The sequence below is a fragment of the Aythya fuligula genome, chromosome Z (genome assembly GCF_009819795.1).
Source record: "Aythya fuligula isolate bAytFul2 chromosome Z, bAytFul2.pri, whole genome shotgun sequence".
NCBI lineage: Eukaryota > Metazoa > Chordata > Aves > Anseriformes > Anatidae > Aythya > Aythya fuligula.
This window is the reverse complement of record NC_045593.1, coordinates 75,503,755-75,526,447: the sequence shown is the minus strand read 5'-3', so window position 1 is coordinate 75,526,447 and position 22,693 is coordinate 75,503,755. Positions and strand designations below refer to the sequence as shown.

The 22,693-nt window shown below is 44.9% G+C and overlaps 1 protein-coding gene across 1 annotated transcript; it reads right to left on the bottom strand.

Moving 5' to 3' along the window:
* Positions 1-2,694: 2,694 nt before the first annotated feature.
* On the bottom strand, positions 2,695-22,478 carry RNF20 (ring finger protein 20). Its single transcript, XM_032206172.1, has 20 exons — positions 22,370-22,478; positions 20,502-20,672; positions 20,172-20,339; positions 19,915-20,062; positions 19,576-19,758; positions 18,293-18,411; positions 17,209-17,355; positions 16,941-17,018; positions 16,529-16,648; positions 13,863-14,042; positions 13,536-13,671; positions 12,431-12,552; positions 10,168-10,565; positions 9,458-9,575; positions 7,388-7,537; positions 6,216-6,428; positions 4,969-5,094; positions 3,753-3,893; positions 3,273-3,374; positions 2,695-3,042 (listed from the first exon to the last, which is right to left on the bottom strand). The coding sequence occupies exons 2-20, from the start codon at positions 20,628-20,630 to the stop codon at positions 2,866-2,868; spliced, it is 2,955 nt and encodes a 984-aa protein (XP_032062063.1). The 5' UTR covers positions 20,631-20,672; positions 22,370-22,478; the 3' UTR covers positions 2,695-2,865.
* Positions 22,479-22,693: the final 215 nt, after the last annotated feature.

Here is a 22,693-nt window from a genome sequence, read left to right as displayed (position 1 = left end):
ACAGGAAGATAACTCAGATTTTATGATTCAATGAAGGTGCATGGATGAGACAAACCTCTGGCAGTTCCAAGAGGAACTTCCAAGAAGTTTACAGGAAAAACACCGTATCTTATGAAAGAATGTCATAAATAAGTGACTTACCTTTCATTTTCAGCAGCAGATTTCAAACGTAACCTTACAATACAGGGAGTATAGAGCTTACAATGTATGTTGTGTCTTTTCACAAGATTTCTAGCAACAATGACGGAACGGATGCATCGGTACTTCTGTTGTGTTAGGAATAAAGTTGTGAATGTATAGCCAAAAGGACAAAGGTTGTTCCAGATAACTATTTTTGAAGAGAGAAGAAATTCACCACTCTGCTTTACAAGCTGAAGGCTTTGGAAAATATGTTTCCAATAACCATGCAAAAGATAGAAGCATATCTAGATACTACCAAAGTCAAGAAAAACAGAGAAATAATCCAGACCACAACTTTTATTATAGCGTGTGCATTACAAGATTGATCTTTGTGGCAAAACTGCACCAAAAGTATACCTCTACAAAGTATTTTCTGGAACCTAAGGACAATGACAGCAATGTCTCAGCCTAGGAGAAGATGTCCACATCAACCAGGGTCATCAGTGGAATGCTATTTTCAAAGATTTACCAACAGCTTCTTTCTCCCCTTGTGAATATAAAGATCTGCATATGCTTTTGGGGACAGAGGACGTTTACTAATGCACCAGTCTTCACAGATTCTTGGCCTGACTCAGGAAGATGCCTAAAGAGTCACTCCACTGAGCTCTACAAACGTACCAGTTCATTCCTTGTTTGGCCTTTCATCGGGAATAGCTTCCTATTCACACCCAGTAATGCCCCCATACTTCCATGGGATTTAATACTTTGACAACCAGAGCAAATTCCTGAAATAAAGGAGGGCAGACTGAGCTGTACAGGGCACTGGTTGGCAGAGACCATTGGGAGGCAGTTCTGAAGGGCAGAGGAGTCCAGGAAGGCTGGGCACTCCTCAAGAAGGAAATCTTCATGGCGCAGGAGTGGTCTGTCCCCACGTGCCCAAAGACGAGCTGGCGGGGAAGACTGGCCTGGCTGAACAGAGAGTTGTGGCTAGAGCTTAGGGGGTTTATGATCTTTGGAAAAGAGGGCAGGCCACTTGGGAGAATTATAAGGATGATGTAAGGATGTGTAGGGACAAAACTAGAAAGGCCAAAGCTCATCTGGAACTCAATCTGGCTACTGCTGTTAAAGACAACAGAAGATTTTTTTTAAATACATTAACACAAAAAGGAACACTAAACAGAATCTCCACACTTTACTGGATGCATGGGGAAACTTTGTGAGGAAAGATGAGGAAAAGACTGAGGTGCTTAATGCCTTCTTCGCCTCAGTCTTAAGTGGCAAAACCAGTTGCTCTCTGGATACCCAGCACCCTGAGCTCGTGGAAGGGGATGGGGTGCAGGATGTAGCCCTCACTATCCATGAGGACATGGTTGGAGACCTGCTGCAGCACTTGGATGTACGCAAATCTATGGGGCCGGATGGGATCCACCCAAGGGTACTGAGAACTGGCAGAGGAGCTGGCCAAGCCACTATCCATCATTTATCAGCAGTCCTGGCTATCGGGGGAGGTCCCAGTCAACTGGCGGCTAGCAAATTAGGTGCGTGTGTCGATCTGCTTGAGGGTAGGAAAGCTCTGCAGGAGGATCTGGATAGGCTGCACCGATGGGCTGGGGTCAACTGCATGAAGTTCAACAAGGCCAAGTGCCGGGTCCTGCACCTGGGGCGCAATAACCCCAAGCAGAGCTACAGGCTGGGAGAGGAATGGTTGGAGAGCTGCCAGGCAGAGAAGGACCTGGGAGTGATGGTGGATAGTCGGCTGAATATGAGCCAGCAGTGTGCTCAGGTGGCCAAGAAGGCCAACGGCATCCTGGCTTGTATCAGGAACAGCGTGACCAGCAGGGCTAGGGAGGTGATCGTCCCCCTGTACTCAGCTCTGGTGAGGCCGCACCTCGAGTACTGTGTTCAGTTTTGGGCCCCTCGCTACAAGAAGGACATCAAGGTGCTTGAGCGGGTGCAGAGAAGGGCGACGAAGCTGGTGAGGGGCCTGGAGAACAAGTCCTACGAGGAGCGGCTGAGGGAGCTGGGCTTGTTCAGCCTGGAGAAGAGGAGGCTCAGGGGCGACCTTATCGCTCTCTATAGGTACCTCAAGGGAGGCTGTAGCGAGGTGGGGGTTGGCCTGTTCTCCCAAGTGCCTGGTGACAGGACGAGGGGGAATGGGCTTAAGTTGCACCAGGGGAGTTTTAGGTTGGATATTAGGAAGAACTTCTTTACTGAAAGGGTTGTGAGGCATTGAAACGGGCTGCCCAGGGAAGTGGTGGAGTCACCATCCCTGGAAGTCTTTAAAAGACGTTTAGATGTAGAGCTTAGGGATATGGTTTAGTGGAGGACTTGTCAGCATTCGGTCTGGACTGGGTGATCTTGGAGGTCTCTTCCAACTTAGTTGATTCTGTGATTCTGTAAAGGCCTCATTTCTTTCTGTAGGAACACAGACAGCTCTCATCCCACCAAGCCAGGACTTCACTTAGAAATTTTCCAACTTGACAGTGTGCAACTGACAGGTGGAAAACATCCTCTGAGGCAACAAAAAAATCCACAAGTAATGAAGGCGAGAATAAAAGAATATCGACAAGAAAGGAACCAAAATCCGCAATCTATTTCTTTCCATTCCCTATTCATGCTGCCCAGAAGAGACTGTAGATGAACAGACAGAAGCACCGACTGCCCCACAGGTAACAGTAAGAGAAAGTGAGGGAGGCTGGGTGGTCACCACAAGCAGCAATGTCCTGCAACCTCCAGTGGGAAGAATCAACCGATGTAGATCCTGTGGAAGTCATTGGCTCCGAAGGCGGCGTTGCACTTGGGGCACTTACGCTGCCGGGTGTCATAGCGTGTTTTCACACACTCAAAGCAGAAGACGTGAAAACACTTCGTGAGGACAGCATCCTTTTTGCGCATGTTACAGCACGGGCAGGTCAAGCGGGCCTGCAAGACAGGATCATTATAGAGAGGGCTCATTGCGTTGCACTAGATACATTAAAATGTGACTAAAGATGAGGGTCTTTCCACTCCTCATATGAAAAGGGTGCTTTACTCTACGCAAAGTAGGTCTACAGTGCCAGAGTCTAAACAAATAATGTCATATACTGAAAGCATGACTACACAGCCTTTTGGTTAAAGCAGAGTTAAGAGGGAAGTGGGAGACAGCTACGCACCTTGTAATCCTTGATTTCTTCCATCAATATCTCATCACAGTTGGGAACCATGTCAGGCTTCTTAGTGGTCTCCAGCTTCCTGCGTAACCTAGAAATGTCTTCCTGTATGAAAACAAGACGGTAAATAAGTGAGCAGTGTCTTCTGTCACTCCAAGGAAGAAACAGAGGTAGCACCTGCCCAACAGCACACCTAGGTAAGTCACTCTACCTGTACTTTTATTGCTGATAGACCAGAAGACTTACAAAAGATGACATCATCAGCTGGTGCCACTCATATTGTCAATAATATCAAAACCTAAACAGCCAAGAGGCTATTTCAATAGATGGAGCTGAAATCCAAGTGAATGGACAACAACAAAAAAGTTTTAGCTAGGAAACAGTAAGGAAACTCACGTAGTTGGAATTTGCTCTGAGTTCAATGCAAAAGGAGACAGACACCAAAGGAGACAGATACGGAAGGATTGTGCACAAACTGTATACCTCAGCCCTTTTGAAGTTGAACATCTCTTTCTCTCTAGTTACTCTGTTTTCCACTATCTCATCCTGGAAGTCATGTAGCTTCTTCTGAGCCACCTCTAGCTGGGTTTTCAGGTCATCTGCAAGCTGGGCTGCATCCATGGCCTGAAAAAGTAAACCATTATAGAAATAACAGACATGGAAAAAGTTCTAGTGACTTCTAGTCCCTCCACTTGACAATTCAAGACTGCCCATAGAATACTTCCAGGGCCATGGGAAATTTACTTTTTTCAATCTGATTATGGTATTTTCAAATGGAAGAACTAAATTTATTCCCTAAACTTTACAAGAACAACAATTTATCTTCTTGTCAACAAGCTCTAGTCATTTAATTTGAACACTCCTCTTTGTTAAAGATAAGCCCCATTACACTATAATGCAACTCTATTAGAAAAGCATTAATGCTCCCACAATCCTTTTCTCATTCAAGTGTTTTCAGCCCTCAACTCCTACACTTTCTCAACTAAATTTATAGGCAGGCCTAAAGCTAAACTAGAGAGAACTGCAAGATGAACTCTGTTGCATTTTTGTTTGTTTTTAAACTGTTTTCTCTCTTCACCAGTTTCTTAGCGTTCTCTAACTGTCCCTGCACTAGTAAATCTATTAGCCAAGTTCTCTTAGTACTTCAGAACATGGTATTATTCACAAGTGACTGCATGGAATTCCCCCATCTCCTCTTCAAAGTGCTGTTCCTGTCTTCCTTTCTGTCTGTCATTCCTGTATTTCTACTAAAGACTCGATAACAATGGCAGGATCAGCCATGACATTCAGTTTTATTCCACTCTACAGGCCTACTTTGTTTTATGATCTTACACATTTAACAGATGTCTTAACATTCCCCAACCATAGTTTTCTTTCATTTTTCTCGTATTTCCTATGAAAGCTTTACACAATGACAGTTAATCTGGCTGCTCTCTCTTTCATGATAGCCTGAGCTATGGTGCTTTTTACAGGAAACCTATCACAGAAACAACTACACCTTGCTCATCTTTATCAAAGGAAACATCAGCCTACCACACCTTAATTAGAACTCTTTTTAGAGCTCCTCAGCATTCTGGTATACTAGCCCAACAGGAGGGAATATCAGGTACCATATTAACAATGAAAGACAGGAGCTTTCTATGCTTCCCTCAAGACCACTCCATCTTATAATCCGAGAGGAAATCAAGCAACTGCTCACCTTGCGTTTGTTCATTTCCAGGGCCTGTGTTCGGAGACCTAGCTCCTTCTCCCCTGTTCCAATACTGCTTTGCAGTAAGTGTTCCTTCTCCTCCAGTTTACGTACAACTTGCAGCTGGGCATCCACCTTGGGAAGAGAGAGAGAGGAGATACAGAAGGGCTGAAATGCATGCTCTGCAGGTCTTCAGAGATGGAAGAATTTATATGTAGAACTGTTAACATAGGAAAATAACTACTGCGTTCAGCTCTGGGGCCCCCAGCACATGAAGGACATGGACATATTAGAGTGAGTCCAGGGGGGCCCTGAGGATTATCAGAGGGCTGGTGCACCCCTCCTATGAAGACCAGCTGAGGGAGCTGGGGTTGTTCAGCCTGGAGGAGAGAAGGCTACAGGGAAGATGGGAAGGGACTCCTTGTCAGGCAGTATAGTGATAGGACAAGGGGTAACAGCTTTAAATCAAAAGATGGTAGATTTAGATTAGGTAGTGATTTCCAACCCAAACTGTTCTATGATTCTGTGATTCCGTTTTCTCCTTCATCTTGCTGTTCATAGCAATGAACCTGTATGAGTTTATACTCATACAGCAGTTCCTTACTAGGACAGACCCCTTCAAAGTCTGATATGGTTTATCTAGGATGATTAGGGGAAACATTCCTTCCTGTACTTGTTTTGGCTGAGATAGAGTTAACTGTTTCTATAGCAAGTTGCATGACATTATGTCTCAAATTTGTGACCAAAGCAGCATTGACAACACACTCCTATTTTAGTTGCTGCTGAACAGTGCTGAAACAGCATCAAGACTTCTGTTGCTCACCAGCGTGTAGGCTGGGGTTGCACAAGAATTTGGGAAGGGACACAAGTGGGACAACTGACCTGAGCTGGGTAAAGAGGTATTCCATACTACATGACATCTTGCTCAGCAATAAAAGCTGGGGAAAGAAGGAGGAACAGGGGCGTATGTTCAGAGTTATGGTGTTTGTCTTCCCAGGCAACCATTATGCGTGACCAATGGGAAGTAGTGAATGAATTCCTTATTTTGCTTCACTTTTACATGCAGGTTTTGTTTTACTTGGTAAACCATCTTCATCCCAACGCATGAGACTTCTCACTTTTACCCTTCTTTCTCCCATACCACAGGGTGTTGGTGGGTAAGCAGTTGTGTGTGGCTTGGCTGTCTACCATGGCTAACAAACAACACCTCCATCTTCCTGTGAGTTTGTGTGTCCTCTCTACTTCTCCCAGGTTACCTGTGTCTTCAGTGTTAGAACTTGGTCTGCCAGCTCCTCTTTCTCCTCTTTCAGCAGCTTGTGAATCTGGTTGGACTTGATGCGCTCTGACATCAGCTTGAAGTTGGCATCATCCTTCTCCCGCAGCTGCTGCATCAGGCGGATGTTCTGCTCCTGCATGTCTTCAAAGGCTTGGCCTGTGACATCCATTTCTGACAGCAGAGCCTCCTCCTCCTGCAAGAGGATTACAGGCTCTGGCAGAACTGTTTCCTGTACCCCAGTGGTTACCCTGAAAATTGTACTCAGAGACACCAAAACTAGCACAGACCAAAGAAGACTGATGGTATCTTCCCTGCAACCAGACAGAAGTACTCCCTAGAAGCCTGCATCACAGCAGAAATGCCCTGAACTAGAAGGTGTACAAAAAAAAAAAAAAACAAAAAACAAAAAACAAACACCTCATCTTGACAGGAATTCACAGACTCTGGCTTGTATCTGCTGGGGAAAAAAAATAATCAGATGTGGCACAGGCCACCTCTTAGCTTCTGGCAGCTAGCTAAATAGCTGCCATATAAACTAGGCCAATAACACTATATATGGACAACTCAACAGTTTCCAAATAAAATGGTGACAAGGGCTTTATACTCACTTAGGCTGCTTCAACATAAATGGAGTGAATGACAAGACAGTGCAATTCTGTACAATAAGAAAAAAATAAATTCTAAAAGAATACACATCAAATGATTGGCTTGCCTCTCCCCTGCTCAATGGGTCCCACCCTGTTAACATTAGATTAAGCCTTTTTTTGTTGAAGACGACTTAAAGGGAAGGTATGTCACAGCACTGTGCACGTGCATGAATTGTATGAACTGTGGCAATAAAAATACTTCTAAAAAGAAATTACAACTTCCTCCTGTAGAGGCTGACCCAGACACTTCTCCTCTGTGCTCTTCACCTAAGCCACATGGACAACTAAGTTTCCCTACCACGCCTGACATGAGCTTTGTGACAGCTGGTGTTGGGACTTTTTGTTTCTTTTTCGCTTCAATAAACAGGGACAGAACTTGCACATCACTGGAATGAATACACAGAAACAGAAATTCGTTCCCTCAGGTAATCTTCCTGGCTGTAAACTGAAGGCACCTACTTCCAATACACTCAAACTGTGACATAACTTATCAGAAATTTCTCACCTGTTTAGCCATGGCGAGTTTCTTCTGTAAATACTCAATCTGTTCCTCTACTGCCCGGATCTTCCGGAGGGCATCCTCATCAGCCATCTTTTTACTCTCCTTTTTCTCCTTGTCTTCCAATTCTTTTACCCTTTGCCTTAGTTCTTCCAGCTAGAAGACAGACAAGACAGAAATGACACTCAACGCAAGAATGTGGCCTGAACATTGTTAAGAGCTGGTTTTCCCCACAATTATTCAAAGCTTCTGAAAAACTGAAATCTTGATTACAAAACTTTTGAAAATTCCATAGCACCTCTTATCAGAGTACATCAGTTATCTCTTGCAGTTGCATAAACAAGGCTAAGCAGAAGAATACCTGCTCCTTCAAGGCATCTGGTCAAGCATTGGTTTCAGTGCAAAAAGGGATAATTAAAAAGGAAGAAGCCATACACAAAACATACAAAGACATAACCTGACTGACAAAACACAGGAGGCAGCAACAGTGTGACTGACCAGGTTTGGTTCCTTACTGATGTGAGAACGTAAGTGTGTTTATTCCAGGAAGGTTATCTGGCTGGGGATCTTGTCAACTAGGGCACCAAGGAGGGGAAAAAAAAAAAAAAAAAAAAAAAAAAGTAGGGGAGAAACCAGAAACAAAACATGCAGAGGTGCAGACCTGACAAAACAGACATAGAGACAATGACAAGAAACAAGCTGTCAGTCACACTAACTGTTGGGCTGTAAACAAACTACAGGTGCCACTTCCAGGAAGATCAACCTGGGCTTTGCAAATGAACAGACTAAACCAGAGGGGACTCCAAAATAGGAGGGGTTAAAGAAATCAGTAGAGTTCTGCAAACCCATGAAAGGATGTGCACTGGGAAGGGGGAGGAAGGATCAACTAAGAGGTTTACAGACAGAAAGGGGGTACAAAAGGATGTGGTTGCAAGTGAAATACAGCTGGTCAGTATGGTCATCTGCCTTATCATGGCAGTCTGGCTTCTCTACTTATACCTTCCTTGCAAATATTTTCTTAACCACCTCCGTGTAACCTGACGCATATATACATGTGCTGTGGGGACCAAGTGCCAGCTACTGATAAACTGGTTTGTGAGTTGGGTATGGGCCCCAGGACACAGTCAGAGGAACTGGGTGGTTTTGAGGGATCTGCAAATCTGTACACACTTGTGAACCTGGATGGTGCTGTGTGTGCATGCACGCCTTCAATAGTGAACTTTCATCTCTACCAGTGGAAGAAGAGGAGACAGACTCAGCTATTCGTGTCTGTTTTTTTTTGTTTGAGTCCTATGTGTAGGTGCTGTTGAAGGCAGTGGCTTCTGAGTGACAATCTGTCCGATAGGCTGCATCAGTGTCCTGTGTCCTCTGCATATATTTGGGATATGTGCTCAGTGTCACTACTGTTGAACCCACAAAAAAAAAAAAAGTAGCAGCCACACCCCCCAGCCTGGGCAGAGATCCTGAGTCCCAGGATGAGCTCCAGTGACTGGACAGGAGGAAGTCCTGAACCAGAGGGGCTGGAGAAGGCAGCCATGCTCATAACATCACTTAATATCACAGCATAACTCTTCAGTGAATCTTCTGCACATTCACTCAGATGCAACATTTTAAAATTTTAATTCTCAAATCATTATTCAAGCCTCGTTTTAAATACACCAGGTGATGGTTCTTTACCACATCCACTGAGAAATCTGAGACCACACTGTCAAGATATTCCTAACAGCATAGTTCAGTTTTTGTCTAATTGGCTGCCTATCCCTCCTTGTCTTCAGGTCTTTCTAAATCTTGTTAATGATGTAAAGCTAACAACCTACATGTTACAGCAATAGAGAGCTAAACACAGCTTTGAAAGAACCACTACCTTTAATACTGACGATGAAAATATTATCCCACAAAAGGGCATCCTGTAATCTCTCTTTTCATCTCCAGACTATTCCAATCTCTCTTGTAAGTAACACGCAGGAATAGAAACCACCTCCAGCCTGAAGACAAAAGCACCATAGTGCAGGTGCAGAGTACTTGGAGTTTTAAGTAGCATGCAAACATAAAAGAGGGAAGAGAAGTGAAGTTTACCTCAGCTTTTGCTTTCTTCTCAGCTGCCATCAGCTGCACTTTGTCTCTCTGTTCTTTGGGGGCAGAGCGGTACATATCTAACAACAGCTTCATCTCCTTCTGACTCTCCTGGGCCTTCCTGGAAGCACAGAGAGACAACTGCGAGTACCTGGCAGAAAAGCTACGTTGCTGTATAACTAACATGAAAGTCAGACAAGTATTTGCTCCACCTCCCACACTGCACATATACGGAGTTCTCTCTGGCTCTTCTCACTCTGGTAAAAGCAAAATAGTCAAGGAGTACAAGATGGAGACTGAAAAGAAACAGGTTCAGGCACATATGGGTTGAAAAACTTAGGGAAGGCAGAGGGTGACAGAAGTACATACCCAATGGAACATGGATAGCAACAGCTACCCATCTCTGCTTTGGTATTACCTAAGACAGGGAAGACCACTGTGCCCTTCACTAATATTCTGCTGCTGTAAAGCTTTACGCAGTTGTAATGACAGCAGCAAAGATTACCTGACCCACATTAAGAAGTACCCGATTTGGTATTCATGGTTTAGGCTATTGTAGAAGTGTTACTATGTTGTCCAAGCCATTATCAGACAGAGAGGGTGCTAGAAACCTCTCACATCTGTAGTCAATCTCTTAAGAGATGCAAGTTATCTCACGCAATCACCCAAGCTAGCTCCATTCACACATGAAAGAGAGGATCAGCAACTCTTACTTGAGCTCAGCCTTCAGCTGCTTGATCACTTCAGCCTCCTTCTTTCTTCCATCTTCATGTTTCCCTTTCTCCTTCTCTTTGGACTCTCTTTCCTTCTCAGATTCCTTCTGCTTCTGTTTTTCCCGCTCCCGCTCCTTTTCCTTTTCTTTCTCTTTCTCTCGCTCCCTCTCTTTCTCCTTTTCCTTCTCTCGTTCCCTCTCCCTCTCACGTCTTTCCCGCTCCCGTTCCTCTTCATCTCGCCTGGCCTTAACTTCACTAGCATCTTCAGAAGCAGCCTTGGGCACAGGTACTTGGGCAGAAGGATCATCTGGCTCCTGTTTGATCTCTGGAGGCTCCTCCTTTGTGTCTTCAGTGCTGGACTGGGACTGTAAGATAGTACTGCCACTGCGAGAGCGGATCTGTCATGCAACAGAACAAGATAAGACACAGAAGGAAATTAACCATTAAGTATTTAGCCAGAAACCTGTATCACAGAATATCCAAGTTAGAAGAGACCCACAAGAATCATCGAGTCCATCTCCTGCATCCCCCAAAGGACAGCCCAGAAATCAGACCTGTGTCTGAGAGTGATGTCAAAACGCTTCTTGAATTCCAGCATGCCTGGTGCCGTGACCACTGCCCTGAGGATCCTGCTCCAGTGCCCGACCACCCTCTCAGTGAAGAACCTGTTCCTGAAGGAACCTTATCCCTCTCCCCTCATTGTCCCAGATATCAGCTTGTGTGCTTTTTCTGAAATTGCTAATACTTTTCACAGAGCACTGTATAACTACAAAAGGAAGACAATTAATTTGGTAAGTGGAAAGCAGGAGACTGTGGATCTCCATCAGAAATTACACTACACACATACTGCATGCTGTAATAGAAAGGCTGATATTAAAAGCAAGGATGTGATATTACAAGTAAGGAAGTGATTAGTGACAGCCAACACGGCTTCACTAAGGACAGATTGTGCTAAACAAATCTGGTGGGTTTACAGGACTGGTAGATAGGGGAAGAGCAACGCACATCATCTACCTGGACTTGTGCAAAGCATTTGACACTGTCCCCCACGATATCCTTGTCTCTAAATTGGAGAGACATGGATTTGGTGGATAGACCAGCTGGTGGGTAAGGAGCTGGCTGGCTGGTTGCACTCAGAACATTGCAGTCAGCATTGTCCAAGCGTCCACTGCTCAACACTGAAGCGGAGATCAGTGACCAGTGCTGCCCCTCTGAGGTCAGTACTGGGATTGGTGCTGTTTAATATCTTTCTGGGTGACATGGACCGTGGAATTGAGTGCACTGCAATCAGTGCACTCAGCAAGTCTGCCAGTGACACCAAGCCATGTGGTGTGGTCAACATGCTGGAGGGAAGGGATGCCATCCAGAGGGATCTGACACGCCTGAGAGGCAGGCCTGTGTCAATCTCATGAGGTTCAACATGGCCACGTGAAAGGTCCTGCGTCTGGGCTGGGGCAATCCCAAGCACAGACACAGGCTGGGTAGAGAATGGATTCAGAGCAGCCCTGAGGAGAAGGACCTGGGGTTGCTGGTGGATGAGAAGCTCAACATGAGCCAACAACGTGTGCTTGCAGCCCAGAAGGCCAACTGTGTCCTGGGCTGCACCAAAAGTAGCGTGGACAGCAGGTCGAGGAAGGAGATTCTCTCCCTCTGCTCTGCTCTCGTGAGACCCCACCTGAAGCGTTGCATCCAGCTCTGGGGCTCCCAGCACCAGAACAACATGGAAGTATCAGAACAAGTCCAGAGGAAGGACACAAATGTGATCAAGAAGCTGGATCGCCTCTCCTATGGAGACAGGCTGAAGGAATTGGGGGCGTCCAGACTGGAAAAGAGAAGGCTTCAGGGAGACCTTACAGCACCCTTACAGTATGTAAAGGGGGCCTACAAAAAAGCTGGGGAGGGACACCGTATCAGGGAATGTAGTGATAGGACAAGGAGTCATGCCTTTAAACCAAAAGATGATAGGTTTGGATTAGATACAAGTAGGAAGTTCTTAATTCAGAGTGTGGTGAGGCACTGGCACAGACTGCCCAGAGAAACTGTGGATGCCCCATCCCTGGAAGTGTTCAACACCAGGTTGGATGGGGCTCTGGGCAACCTGGTCTGGTGGGTGGCATCCCTGCCCACAGCAGGGGGATTGGAACTAGATGATCTTTAAGGTCCCTTCCAACCCAAACCACTCTGTTATTCTACAAAGGACTGACAGTATTCCCCATTCCACTAAGCATTCCCTGCTCCCCTCTGCCACTTCCCACTCCGGTACCTTGCTCAAGTCAGACTGGGCCTCTCTCAGTTTGCGCTTGTATCTCAACACCTCTCCCTTCAGCTGGTGGTTGTGATTTTGGAGGCTGCTGATGAGATGACGCATCTCTCGATTAATTGGACCTACAAAATCAGAAACACACACCCGTAACAACACGCTTTTGCTGATCTTCTGTTAAGACTTTCATAGAGATGGAGAACAAGCTGAATGATAGTGACAAGCGGTCAAAATAAGGTAATAATAATTCTACCACACAACAGAGCATTTAGAGGGAAAAAAAATAAATCAGACTAGCTTTACAAGCTACCATAAGTCCTTGCAAATTCCCAGCCCTGGTTTTCCTTTAATATTATTCTTCCCTTAAGGAATGTGGGGGAAAAATATAATCATACTGGGTCTGGCTGGGATGGAGCTAGTTTTCTTCATAGCAGCTCACTCGCTTCTGTTTTTAGATTTAGGACCAAAACAATGCTGGTAACACACTGATGTTTTGGTTATTGCCGAATAGTGCTTGCTGCGTCAAGGTCTTCTCTGTTTCTCACTCTGCCTCCACAGTGAGCAGAAAAGAGGTGCACAAGAGGGTGAGAGGGGGCACAACCAAGCAGACCAAACAAACCAAAGAGATACTCTAAGCTATGTAACACCAGGCTTAGCAATAAACAGGTGAAAAAGAAGGAGGTTAGCTATCTTCTGCTTGGGAACTGGCTGACTATTAACTCATAGCAGTCATGCTATAAGAAATCTCTATAATTTAAAGGCTACTTTAAGAACAGCTTATTTCTTTCTTTTGGATAGAATTTGAGCATTACCAGTGTCCTGTCTAGGCTGTTATCCCAGATTTGCAAATTAATCCTCCCCAAAATAATTTTTTAACAATGCAAAATGCACTGTCATAACCTAAATTATTAGCAAAATGCAGTATTTTGCAATACCTATAAATAAGTCAGCATGGAACTGGCCTGCCCTGAAACACAAAAAGAGCTTTTTTTTTGAAACCTGACAGAACAAGTATTTAATAGTGGAAAAGGAATGACACTGAAGCGTTGTGCTGCAATGCAGCCTTCTAATTTATTTATTTTTTTAACACTGCAGAAAAGTTCCATACCTGCTTGTTCATTGGCAGCAAGTGTCTGTTCAAACTCAATCCTCAACATCTCATACTCTTTGCGGACTTGTGCTAGAGTGTCCTCTAGCTGAATCACTTCTGTGCGTAGTTTCTTGTGAAGGCTGACCTCATCCCTCTGTGGAATAAGAAATGGACAGAACTTGGTGCAGTGACCGAGAGTATCGCTCACCTCATCAGTAGAAGGTACAAGAACAGATAAATTATCACCAGGAAGAAATTTCCCAAACATCACCAGAGCCACCCAAATCAACAGTGATAGCTGATGGGCTCATAATGTTCCCCAGTCAGACAGAGTACAGGTGTTACCTCGATTAGTTCCACCTGGCGCTGGTGTGTGGTGCGGGTGCCATGAAGCAGAGTGCGGGCCTCATCAAGATGTGCCTTCAGCTGGAGACTCTCATTATACAAAACAGAAAATTGGGACTGCATGCAGCGATATTCTGGAGTCTCCTTCACAGCCTCCTCCACTGCTCGTCGCAGCTCAACCTGGTCAGGACACAAGAAGATGCCACAGAAAATGACATCACCTCCCTGTCTCCAGCATCCATTTTGCAAGGTAGAATAACAGTGAATTAAGCTGCCACAAGCAACTTGACAGTGGCAATAGCACAAGTATCCTAAGAAGTAGAACTTTAACAGCATTGCTGTGAAGTAGATGCATATAATATGCTTAAGTATCAGCTAAAAAAAAAAAGTCTGTTCTTTCTCTCTACTCATATATGCTAGGCTGTTTCTCTTACATAGTCACATTATTTTATATATTATATTATATGAAGTGAAAGGGGTCAATCCAGAGATGTGGAATTAAATAACCAGACATCATTAAAATATACCAAAGAAATGCATCAGAATGAAGAATAGAAATAAGAAACTAGTATAATTTCCACTGATGACCACATGGTGTCACCAATGCACTGAAATGTAAGCTTAAGTTGGACAAATGTGCAGAAGTCCAGCACACAACCCACCTAAATCACACAATAGTTTGGGTTGGAAAGAACCCTTAAAGATCATTTAGTCAATGTCACTGCCATAGACAAAACTTTCTTTCACTAGATCAGGCTCCTGAAAGCCCTGCCCTATGTCACTTTAAACACTTCCAGCGATGGGGCATTTACAATTTATCTGGGCAACCTGTTCCAGTCATAAAAAATTCTTCCTTACATACAATCTAAATCTGCCCTCTTTCAGTTTAAATCCACTTCCCCTTGTCCTGTTACTACTAGTAAGAAGTATTGCTCCACCTTTCTTGTAAGCTCCTTTTGGGTACTGAAATGCTGCAATATCAACTCCCCTTGTCCTTACGGGGGATCTCAACTTGCCAGACATCAACTGGGATCACCACTGCTGACATGATTCTTGAAGTTATTGAGGTGCACCTGGGGGTCAATGCAGTCATTGGTACCAGCCAACTTGGGTTCATGAGGGGTAGGTCCTGCCTAACTAGTATGATTTCCTTGTATGATAAGATCACCCATCTAGTTGACCAAGGGAAACCACCTGATGTAATCTTTTTGGACTTCAGCAAGGCTTTTGACACGGTTTCCCATAGGATCCTACCGGATGTCCAGCGTACAGCTGAACAAAAACACCATACGATGGGTGAACAATTGGCTAATGGGCAGGGCTCAAAGGGTTGTGGTAAATGGGGCCACATCTGGCTGTTTTTATAAATGATTTGGATGTAGGACTAGAAGGTGTTCTGAGCAAATTTGCTGACAACACCAAACTTGGAGAGTTGTGGACTCAGATAAGGGTGGTAAGGCCTTGCAGAGAGATCTGGACGGATTGGAGAGCTGGGCGATCACCAACCACATGAAGTTTAACAAGAGCAAGTGCCGGGTCCTGCACCTGAGACGGGGCAACCCTGGCTATACGTACAGACTGGGTGACGAGATGCTGGAGAGTAGCCCCGCAGAGAGGGATCTGGGGGTTGTGGTTGACAGCAAGCTGAATATGAGCCAGCAGTGTGCCCTGGCAGCCAGGAGGGCCAACCGTGTCCTGGGGTGCATCAAGCACGGCATTGCTGTCGAGGGAGGTGATTGTCCTGCTCTACTCTGCACTGGTCTGGCCTCACCTCGAGTACTGTGTGCAGTTCTGGGCACCACAGTACAAGAAGGACATTAAACTGTGGGAGAGTGTCCAGAGGAGGGCGATGAAGATGGTGAAGGGCCTAGAGGGGAAGACACATGAGGAGCGGCTGAGGGCACTGGGCCTGTTCAGCCTGGAGAAGAGGAGTCTGAGGGGGGACCTCATCGCAGTCTACAACTTCCTCGCGAGGGGGAGTGGAGAGGCAGGTGACCTATTCTCTGTAATCACCAGTGATAGAAAGCATGGGAATGGTGTTAAGCTGAGGCAGGGACAGTTTAGGCTGGACATCAGGAAGAGGTTCTTTACCGAGAAGGTGGTCACACACTGGAACAGGCTCCCCAGGGAAGTGGTCACTGCACCGAGCCTGTCTGAATTTAAAAAGCGTTTGGACTGTGCACTTAGTCACACGGTCTAAACTTTTGGGTAAACCTGTGTGGTGCCAGGAGTTGAAATTAACGATCCTTATGGGTCCCTTCCTACCTGGGATATTCTATGATTCTATGATGCTAATATGGTCTACTCAAAAACTTCTCTTCTCCAGCCCTAAACAACCCCAGCCACCTCAGCATTTTTTCATAGGAGAGGTATTCTAGCACTCTGGTCATTTTCACGGCCCTCCTCTGGACCCACTCTAACAGGTTCCTTCCTGCCTTTCAGATACTAGGGACCCCAGAGCTGGATGTAGTTCTCCAAGTGGTGATCACAATATTGGAGTAGAGGCACAGAATCCCTCAACCTGTTTTTCATGCATCCCAGGATGTGAAGAGGAAGCACAGAATAGAAGACTACAAATAAGGATTCCCAGAGACACAGTACAGCACAACAGACAGGACCCAACCACAGAGAACACCTCCAACATCACACAGGTACAGATATCACACCTTAAGTTTTTCATTCTGTGTTGTTACTTCTGCAAGATCCTGGCGCAGTTCCTCCAACTCATTGAGGCGGTTCCCAGCAAGCTCTTTATTCTCTTCCAGTTCTGCATTCATCTCCTCAAACTGTTGGGGATAAAATGCTTTTAAGTTCTAACATTAATATATTTACTGATGGTACTAATTAAGTGACTACTTCAAAAGTAATGGGCTGGTAACACCAACTGAGACAGAGTCTATTTCCCTCAGGTCTGTTTCACAGCAGGAAACTTAGATACAAACAAAATGGTTTCTCAAGGTCACCCAGGAGATTTGTATTAAAGAAGGTGTTTAAATTCTGTTCCAACCTAAGATCCTATATACAATCTGTTCATGACTTTATCCTTCCCTCTGCACGTGACCAAGTCCTTGAGATTACCTTGCGGGCATTAATGGTGATTGTGCCCCCGTAGAGACTGCTCCCAGCTCCATACACCTTGTAGCCTTTGGAATTTACCTGCAAAAAAGGCAACAGGTTTCATATACACTCCATTAAACCCCAAGAGTACGCTGCTACAGCATATTCAGAATCAAAGATGGTATAGTACAGATTCTAATTTCTCATAGCAAGGTACCCTTGGAAGATGATGTGCAGCTCAAAACCACACCCATTTATCTGGATTCCGGGTAAAGACAATGGTGCTTACCCGTTCAAGAACATCTGCTAAGTGCCGGTTAAGACGTTGCTCTCTCTTTCGGATCTTGTCAATATTCCATTGAAGGTCATCAATCATAGTCTCCAGAACAGACACACGAGACTCTGCTGTCTCCACTCTCTCTTGCAGCTTGGAGAACTGCAATCAAAAGAGTATTTTGGATAGTAATATTAAATAGAATCAACAGTTTCTCAGAGTGCTAAATATTTATTTATATTCATACATCAAAACAGAAGAAATCATAGCCTGCATTCATGTCCTTTGCACCTTTTGCTATTGCCTTTTCCTACTGTGACAGATTAGTCTCTGTATCCAAATTTTACACTGGCTAAAAACAGTAATAAAAAAAAAAAAATCAAAAAACGGTACCTAAAACAGTAATGAAAATAAAACAAAACTGATAATGGAAAAAGGGCAAGAAGTTGGGTATATCTGGCAGAGTGTATAAGCAGCCACTCACCTTATTCAAAGGCACTGTTTTTTTTTTAATCTTTTAAATCCTTACAGTCAGCTACTCTACAAACCACTAAAGTGCCTTTGGATAAACACTGAACAAGGCCATGGTTAACAAAAAATGGGTATTAAAGGAACTGATGCCTCTGAAGCAAATACTGCCAATAATCTGAATCCCTTAACTAATCCCTTAATTAATGACTGTGTTGATCTTGTAATTAAGGCTTTTACACTTTCATTCATGACCCAAAGAAACCAAGAAGATGAAAATGACAGGGATATCAAGTCAAGTGTCTCATCTCAGATATTTACGCAGTCATCTTAACATCATCTTACCATTTCCTCTGCTTTGCTTTCTAAAGTCACAACCACTCAACTCACTGATCCAGTTATTCTCGTTCCTTCAGCAATGTAAAAAGCAAATGAATCTGAATCACAGAAAAACCTACATACGACCACCTATTCCGTAACCTTTGTTCAGAACTTGTCTTTCAAATTCCATTGCTCCTGCCCCTCTCCAGAGCAATAACCTGTCTTCCAAATAATTTTTACCACAACTTATTCTAAGTGGGAAATAATCAAGCACAGAACCTAGAACAAATTTTCTCTCTCCTTTTTATACCTCCTGAGACATGATTCGATGTTTTTCCTGAAGAAGATCAGCCAGCTCTTGCAGCCGTCCATTTTCATGTGACAGGTAGGAATTAAGCTCCAGGACTGCTTCTTCCATCAGTGTAATATCTGAGGGAGGCACAAGAAAAGGAAATGAACAGAAATCAATGAAGGCTGTTTTTAAGAATTAAACAGTAGAGAAAGGGGAAAAGAAAAGTTTCTACTGTTAACTTGAGCTTACTACATCCTTCCAGCAGGTGGTTCCTGAAGTCTGATCTCCATCCACACAGAGCACTCACTAAGCAAAAGGTTTTGCAGTTTAACATACCACACATTCCCAACTGTCAGTTACTATCTCCTAATGCCAGAAATCATTCCAGTCGTGTCAGCATCAGCAATACAGAACATGTCCTTGTATCCCGCTGACACCTTACTGCAGGTCAAATTCATGTGCAAACCTCCTTCAACAGGTGGTTTAAGCTAATATACCAAATGACAAATTATAACAACTGAGTCCAGGCTCACATGATAGCACTGGCACTACTGCAACAGAGTCTGAGACTGCCAACTATGGATAGTAATACTCTAGCACACCAATGCTAGATTTGCAGAGCTCTTTAATCAGACCATTTAAACACTCCAGAAACTAGGGAAAACAAAGATGACTTGGTACTTGCACGTAAATTTGCATTCACATCTCTAAAAAGACTAGAATTCTAACCTTAAGCCAAGTTTTTCAAATATTCATCTGAGTGTAAAGTGAATCTTCTACATTAGTTTTCAGATGCTAGTCATTTAGGTTTCCTCTGCAAATCTCTGCTTTGTGTCCAAAAGACATTGGATGGGTACCATTTGGCTCAAAACCCAGAGGAAACTGAGAGTCAGTTATTCCTAAGCCTTTTACTCAGCTGCAAGCTCAGCATGAGTTTGAAATACTTGTTTGAATTCCTTACTTGAAACCTTTAACTTGGTGGCCAGGAATAGCTGGGTGATAAGGTTCAACGGCAATCCGTAACCTCTTGTGGTACAGAAGCACACTGCAGCCAGTAACAAACCTCTCCTTAGCCCAACACTGGGCAGAGCTCTCAGCATTCAAAGTTAGAGGCAATTATCATATGCTTCTAACATGCAGAACTTGGAGGTTTTGATTATTAGGATTTTGGAAAGCTAGGCAAGCTTATTTTGGAAACTAAATGAGATTACAACCTAGTCATTCTTAACGCTTACAATGCAGCATCATGCCCATGCTGGAGGCAAATGGGGGTCCTTGAGTATCAGCCCCCTTGGTCATACCTCCACTATTCAGCTTGTGGGACAGCACATCCACTTTTTCCTGCAGCTTGTCGTACATTGTGACAATCTGGGCAACAGCACGCCGGGAGGACTCTACACGCTCCTGCAGCTGAGACTCTATCTCCTCACTAGTGCTGCTGGCTAGGGTGGCTAGGAAGGAGAATGCTGGCTCCAGTCCTTCACCTAGGAACAGAAAGAGATGCAAAAAGTAAGTGCTCTGGCAGAAAAATAATGCTAGTCTTCATAATCAGAAAGCCAGTGACAGCCTTTAGAAAGGGAAACCAACATTGTCCACAGCTGAAAAACATTCTTTCCACTGTTTCCAGCCAGGTGCCTCACCTCGCTCTCTCTCATCTTTGCGCTCCTGATTACTGTCTGAGTCTGGTTCAGGTTCTGGTACCACCAGTGCTTTTCTTTCAGAGAGGAGATCTCCAAGACCTTGGTCTAGGTCAAAGCGTTTTAGGATGATGCGGATGTTTTCATCAAACTGAAAAACACAACAGGCAAGACAAGACAAAGTACGGACGTGAATTAATGGAGAACAGGGGAATAGAAGAAAGTGCAAGAAAGCAGTATTAACCAAGCATGTTGCTAACCTGATTCCAGTAGCGATTGATGATCAGCAGAGAGGCATCATCAGTGGCCTGCCGACGCTCCAGCTTCTCTATGTGCTCCCGCAGCTCATCCTCAATGGCCTGCCGCTGGTCAAGCATCTCTGCTAGTTTCCGGTTCTTGGTCTGCAGGGTCCGAATGTCCATCTCCTCCTGTGCAGAAGTGCAAGTCAGTGGCACATTCCACAAAAGCCGGTTCACTAGACCAGGCTCATCAGCAAGGAAGATAGATGTTTTTGTTCCCAGATCAAAACAAACAAACAAACAAAAAATAAACAACAAGAGGTTGAGTGGCAACATACAAGAAAGACATACCGTTGAAGAAACACCTCCGAGTTTGATGGTCTCCACTGTGGTTCCCGAGTCTTCAACCCCAGCCTTCTTTTCTGGAGGTGCAGAAGGGCCAGGGTCTCCAGCTGCCCTTTTATTGCCAATTCCAGACATGGTGACTCAGATATCCAAGGTCCCCTCTTCTCCAAATTCTGCCTGTTATAGAACACCATTAAAAAACAGTAAACACACCAACATAACCAGCTCCATATAGGGGTTTCTATGTACCGACCCATCATGGTTAACAAGATGCCCAACACAGTACATATCGTGTAACTCAGAAGGTTTGGGCAAATACTGATCAAAAATCTTAAAAGACACCACTGGGGTTAGCGCAGTGAACAGCAATAGGATGGAAAAAAATATCCATCATTATTACCACTGATCTATGATGTTCCAGCAGAGGCACTTTATTTTATCATGCTCTTCAGAAAGAAAACAATGCAGATTCAGTCTCTTTTTCTCTTGCTCTTTTATTAAAAGTGATCTGGGTTAGGATTCAGCAGGCTGCCATGTATGTCTGAGACTTTCTAAGACTGTGCGTACCTGGCATCTGTTCACTTCACACCAACCAAACTGTGGTTACATCAACATTCATTCCATTAGAGTCCACGGCAGCAACACCTCAAAGATGAGCCCTAAGTTTGCAAAATGATCCTACGAATCCTACTGAACTGAGCAGCAATTCCAAGTAAAGACTTGCAAAGACCTATTTGGAGAGTTTTCCTACATTTTAGCAGAGAGACAGGCACATTTGGAGTGGAGTTATGACCAAATTAATGGAATTTAAAAAGTTCAGAACTGCTGGTTAGAAAATCAGAGTAGCTGAGGCTGTAAGGCACTTCTGGAGATCATCTGTTCAGTGCTCTTGAATAAATCAGGGTCAGCTACAGCAGGCTGCCAAGGGCCTTGTCCAGTTCAGTTTCTGGTATCTCCAGATTCTACAGTCACCCTGTGCAACCTGATCCAGTACTTGACAACCCAACACTGTTAAAACATTTTCTTCCCTCATATTTAAACATTATTTCTTGCATTTTCCTAACATGTTATTTAGCAATACAACAATTGTTTCCTTGAAGGGTTTCCAAACATATATAGTGGTTAATGCTGGAAAACAAAACTAGAGTCTTCATTAGAGATAAGCAGCATTCTTTCCAACATTCACAGGTCTTGTGCCCATTCAATCCGCAGATCTCCCTACCTCTAAACTAAATGAAACCCAGAAGTAAATGAAATGCACAACATGCAGATCTGCATTGTTCCATGTTATTCTATAGTAGCATTTACAGAACAGCTATGTTTTCCTTTTTGTAGAACAAACTAAACCAGCCAGTTCTCATATACCTGCTTTACTCGAGAGGTTCTACTGGAAGTAACAAGGCTATTGTATTTTTAAGATAAAGCTGGTATGCTGACTGCTTTGCCAGATCTTATTGTTCAACAAATATTTTAATATGACAACAGCTTCCACCATATACAGAATGGGGGCTGTTTTCTAAACGAGCTGCTGAAATGTCACATATCTCATTCAACATTCCTGTAACTTGTCTCGAAATGTAAATGCGAAATGCATCTCTAAGTTAAAAAATAAACAAGAATAACTTCCATTTAACTGTTTTTAACAGCCACCTGCTGAAACCAAACCTCCCCACCCCGCCTAACGCTCAGCTCGGCCTGCCCCCACCACGCCCATCCCCTCACACCTTCTCCTCGACCACCGCAGTTAATTCGAGCACCCTCCATAACCTTTTTGTTTATGTCGCCACCCCCGGGGCCGCCCTCAGCGAGCCGAGGCCCCGCTGCCCCCCCGCCCCCCACCGACCCGCCGCCGCCGCCCTCCCGCTCCCCCTCACCGCTCCTGTCCCGGATCTCCCTCACACAGCCCGGCCCCGAGGCCCGGCCCCGGCCCCCAGCGGCCTCCGCCACCTCCCTCCGGCCCGCAGGAAGCCGCCACCGCGACCCGAGGCGGGGCCGAGCAGCCACCACCGCCCCCTCTCCTTCCCCTTCCCCTTCCCCTTCCCCTTCCCTTCCGGCGGCCATTTCGCCCTCACCCGTCATGGACGCCGCGCGGGAAGCCGCTTGCCCGCGCCTAAGATGGCCGCCGTTGCCATGGTGCTGCCGCCGCGCCTGAAGCCGGCGCCCGTGCCCTGAAGCAAAATGGCGCCCGCCTGGCCCGC